General features: G+C 30.3%; 1 protein-coding gene across 2 annotated transcripts; it reads right to left on the bottom strand.

The window, feature by feature from the left end:
* Positions 1-2084: 2084 nt before the first annotated feature.
* Positions 2085-3201, bottom strand: LOC114177043 (EG45-like domain containing protein). 2 transcript variants are annotated; one of them, XR_014993638.1, is made up of 4 exons: positions 3018-3201; positions 2597-2897; positions 2357-2417; positions 2085-2210 (listed from the first exon to the last, which is right to left on the bottom strand). XR_014993638.1 is itself a non-coding variant. In XM_028062270.2 (3 exons), the coding sequence occupies exons 1-3, from the start codon at positions 3130-3132 to the stop codon at positions 2411-2413; spliced, it is 423 nt and encodes a 140-aa protein (XP_027918071.1). In that variant the 5' UTR covers positions 3133-3201; the 3' UTR covers positions 2085-2410. The 2 variants fall into 2 exon arrangements, 1 of the variants encoding a protein (XP_027918071.1); XM_028062270.2 differs by having other exon boundaries at positions 2085-2417.
* Positions 3202-4133: the final 932 nt, after the last annotated feature.

Raw genomic sequence — 4133 nt, 5'->3', positions numbered from 1 at the left:
GGAAGTTGGGATGAGGATACTTGAAAGTGAAACTTAACATGGAGGAGAGGTAGACGAGTATGAAAAATAGCTCAAGAGAAGCAACTTTTTAACTCTGTAGGGAAACCTAAAATGGGATGGGGGAAGTGTATTTAAAACGCTATGGAGCACCAAGGTAATTCTGAAGGCACATCTATTAGGGTAGAGAGTGTTGTTGGACAAATTACCAACAAAGGACAAACTTCCTATGTGGGAGATACACTTACAAAATAACTTGTGTGAGCTATGCTTAGATCAGGAGTAAAGCATGACTCACCTATTTTTTTCATGCAAAGTATCTCATAGGGTATGGAACATGTATGATAGATGGATTGAAGTATATAAGGTGCACCATAATCAACCTATAGCCAATTTTCAACAGTTTGATCTTCTAATAGCATGCGAAATATTTTTTGGAGGAGTGTGTGGTTAGCAATTATTGGAGATGTTTAGGAACATAGAAAGGGGTAATCTTTAGGCAACAAAAGGTAGATTCGGAAGAAATTTTGGGTTTATCCTAGGTGAATGCTTGGAGTTGGATCAAACATAACATTCATAACGTTATATTCTCATATAGTGATTGGTGCATGTGCCCTTATTTGTGCTTAAAATCTTTGTGAACTCGTAATCCTTGTTTGTTAGAAGTGTTTCAAATATCTGAAGGAAGGAAGGGAGCAAGGTACATAGTCGATACTGAGTAGCTAAGTCGAAGTGGTCAAAAGAGGCATAATTGAAAGGAAGATAGGGTATAAAAGCAATGTAAAGATCATAGTAATACTTTATCCACCTTCTTAAGGGGGTGTTTAATCGATTGGTCAACATTAGTACCTTCTTCTTTTGGTTAGGATTAGTGTGAATCTGTAGGTTTTTTGGAAATACATTCCTTTCTTGGTTTTGTTATAGCACACTCTATATCTTACCAAGTTGATTTAAAGATGTATTTGTCCATCAATGACTAGTTGGAACATACCCAAATTTATAAGTTTGTGTTATGCCTTGATCCTATGTGGACTATCTTTTTATGCATATATATATATATATATATATATATATATATATATATATATATATATATATATATATATAGTTTTTGTAGGGAGATTTTTGTTTTATAACTCACATTATTACGTCTTCTGCATTTTTTATGCAGAGAAACCATGCACTTTGTGTAAAAGGATTAGAGTAACCCATAAGTATTTTACTATATTTTATTTATTTATTGTTGATAAAAGAAAATACAAACACAAAAAAAATTGAGATCAAAGAAAACAAAAAGAATACTTTTCCTAAATGAAAATCACATAAGATTAGATTTTCTATTTATTTTGCTGTATTCTTCAAAGTATCTTTGGACAGAGGAAAACTAAAAAAAAAATAGTCAAAAATTTGAAAAAAAAAACATGGGAAAGAAATATTTAAAAATATAGTGATGTTTATAAAATAAAACTAAGTAGTTAAAATTATAATTTATATATTAAATATAATATAAAAAAATGTTAAGCTTTATCACTTTTAAGATTATCTCTATTGAACATTAAAAAGAGTGTACATTAATAACTTCAATTTTATTTATTTTTAATTATGTTTTTTCTAGAAAAACATAACTTTTATTTCCATCTTTATTTTCAAACACAGCACAAAAGATACTGTTGTCTTGTGAGAGATGTATAATATTATTTTAAACTTTCATTGGTGAGAAATATAAGATTAATAATATTATTTATTATTTAGCGTTTATTATTTTTTTCAGATTTAGCATAAACAAGACTTATGATTAGTTGCGTGTGAAAGTTGTTGAGCATTAATAGTTTTAAGCGACATTTCAACGGTGAGTAAGTCTAACATGTAATGGGACATTGATATTTTGATAATATAATGTTTTTTATTATTATTTATTTATTTATATTTTAGAAAAATTAAAAAGTTAATTTTCATTTATCATTATTTATTTTCTTTTATTTTAAAAATATTAAAAATTTAATTTTCGTTTAAATTATTTTATTTTTATAAAAGTTGGTCAAATGATATAAAATAACTTTTTTTATATAATAATTGAAAAGCGGGGATAGTAAAGGGGAGGGAAAATGCTATTTCTTTGACTAATCAATAATTACAATCGATCTCGGACTGCACAACATAAATTGCTCCCACTCATGGAATCATTCAAAGCGAGTCTGCGTCCACGAAATTTCCTACAACACTCTCTTCCATTCAATTAAAACCACACGAAAAAATTACCCAAATATGGTAACAGAAATCAACACGACGAATATGCACACATGATTTCTCAAAACGACACTGTTTTAACAATAATTGAATCCAAAATCAAATCATTCACCGATGAAAGTGAAGGTATCTTCCTGATGCACCATCGATTATTTGCATAAAGATGTCATACCCTGCAAGCAAAGATGAAATGATGCTCCAATAAGTTTCCTTTTATTAAACTTAGGTAAGTAAATAAATAGAAATTAATTAGTTAAGCTTTCGTGTTTGTCGGTTGTACTGACTTATAGGTGTATTAGTTAATTGATTAATCCTTTACGCAAAGAAAAAGAAAGAGCAATTTGGAATATACTGTTGGAACTCTATATTGATCAAGGTGGCAGATGTATTGGCGATACTCCCGAAAGCCTTATCGGAGAGAACCATGGTTGTGCCGGCGGTGGAGGGCGGCGACACCGCAGATGCGGCGTAATCAACAATCTTAATCTGAATACTCTGGTCGGGAATGCAAGTCATAGGTTCCTCTGCACTTATACATCTCACCAGGTACTGCCTCCCACACGCCGCTCCATTGTCCCAAATTCCATCTCCGGCCGCCGCAAAAAGATTACTCGACGGAAACTGCGTGGCTTCGTTACCGAAACACCCCGAGGCTATATAATATGATACATATATATATATATATATAATTAAGAATTAATTAGTTTTTTATAGTTTGACATATATACATATATATTTTTTGCGATGAAGATATATATATATATGGTACTTACGTAAATATGGAGGGGAGTAACGGGAAGAGGTGCCTACGTCAGCGTTGGAGTGGTGCGAGAGAATTATGAAAAAAAGGAAGAAAGAAGAAAAATAGTGAAGTGTTGTTGGTGACATGATCGGAGAGACGAAGGTGCGTGAGGATAAGATATTAAGATGTGGGAATTATATAGATTGGCCGAAGGTATTGGTTAAATAAGGCAATATTTAAAAAAAAAAAACTGTATAAAAGTTTTTTTTTCTCGCGTTCACACTTTAGGTCATAGCAAATTAATTTGGTGGACCGCTATGCACATGGTGGATACATGACTGTGGACTTCCGGAATGACAAATAACTCCGACCTAACTTAATGGATCATATTTTAATTAAGGTTTGAACATTGTTACAGTAAATTAATACATTTAAGATATCGTTTTTGTTGCTTTTACTATTGCTTCCACATGAGATTATTGAAAAGTAAAAGTTCATGGTTTCGCCGTGGTTATTGTTTTCGCAAGAGATTATTGAAAGTAAAGTCTTTGGCTTTGTTAAGATTATTCTTGAATGACGTCTTAAAAGTTAAGGGAAGAATATATGTTTAAATTTATTGATTTTTAAATTATGTTATATTATAAATATATCAGAATAAATCTCTTTTAAGATTATTTTAGGAATCTTCTTTTTCTTTTTTCCACAAAAGATATTGATGTTTTGACTTTAAATTTACCAAAATAATATTATTAGAGTCAATTATTGCTTTTTGAGTTATTATTCGTTTTGAAACTCGATGGTTTCTTTATAATTTTGTTCTTAAGAGGAATACTAGGATTTAAAGGAAAAATATGTATTTTAGTTTCTCTTAGACTAAACTCTTAAGTAAGACTACAAAACATATTAAAATTATAAGTCCGTCAATTAAGGGTTAAGAAAAACAAAGGTTTATCATCTCTATAAGCATTGTCAATGTTTTTACCTCAAATACACTAAAATAAAACATTGTTAGAGTTAATCACTATATTTGAGGCATTGTTCTTTTCAAAATTTAGTGGCTTTGTCATGATTTTGTTTTTTAAAAGCATCTCAAAATATTAAAGGTCAATGGGACGAATAAATTTCCAAGGACTGATAGGTCTTTAGG

This window comes from Vigna unguiculata, chromosome 3 (genome assembly GCF_037176805.1).
Source record: "Vigna unguiculata cultivar grain cowpea cultivar isolate G323 ecotype 2 chromosome 3, ASM3717680v1, whole genome shotgun sequence".
Lineage (NCBI taxonomy): Eukaryota > Viridiplantae > Streptophyta > Magnoliopsida > Fabales > Fabaceae > Vigna > Vigna unguiculata.
The sequence above is the reverse complement of the archived record's forward strand: the minus strand, read 5'-3'. Positions and strand labels throughout refer to the sequence as shown.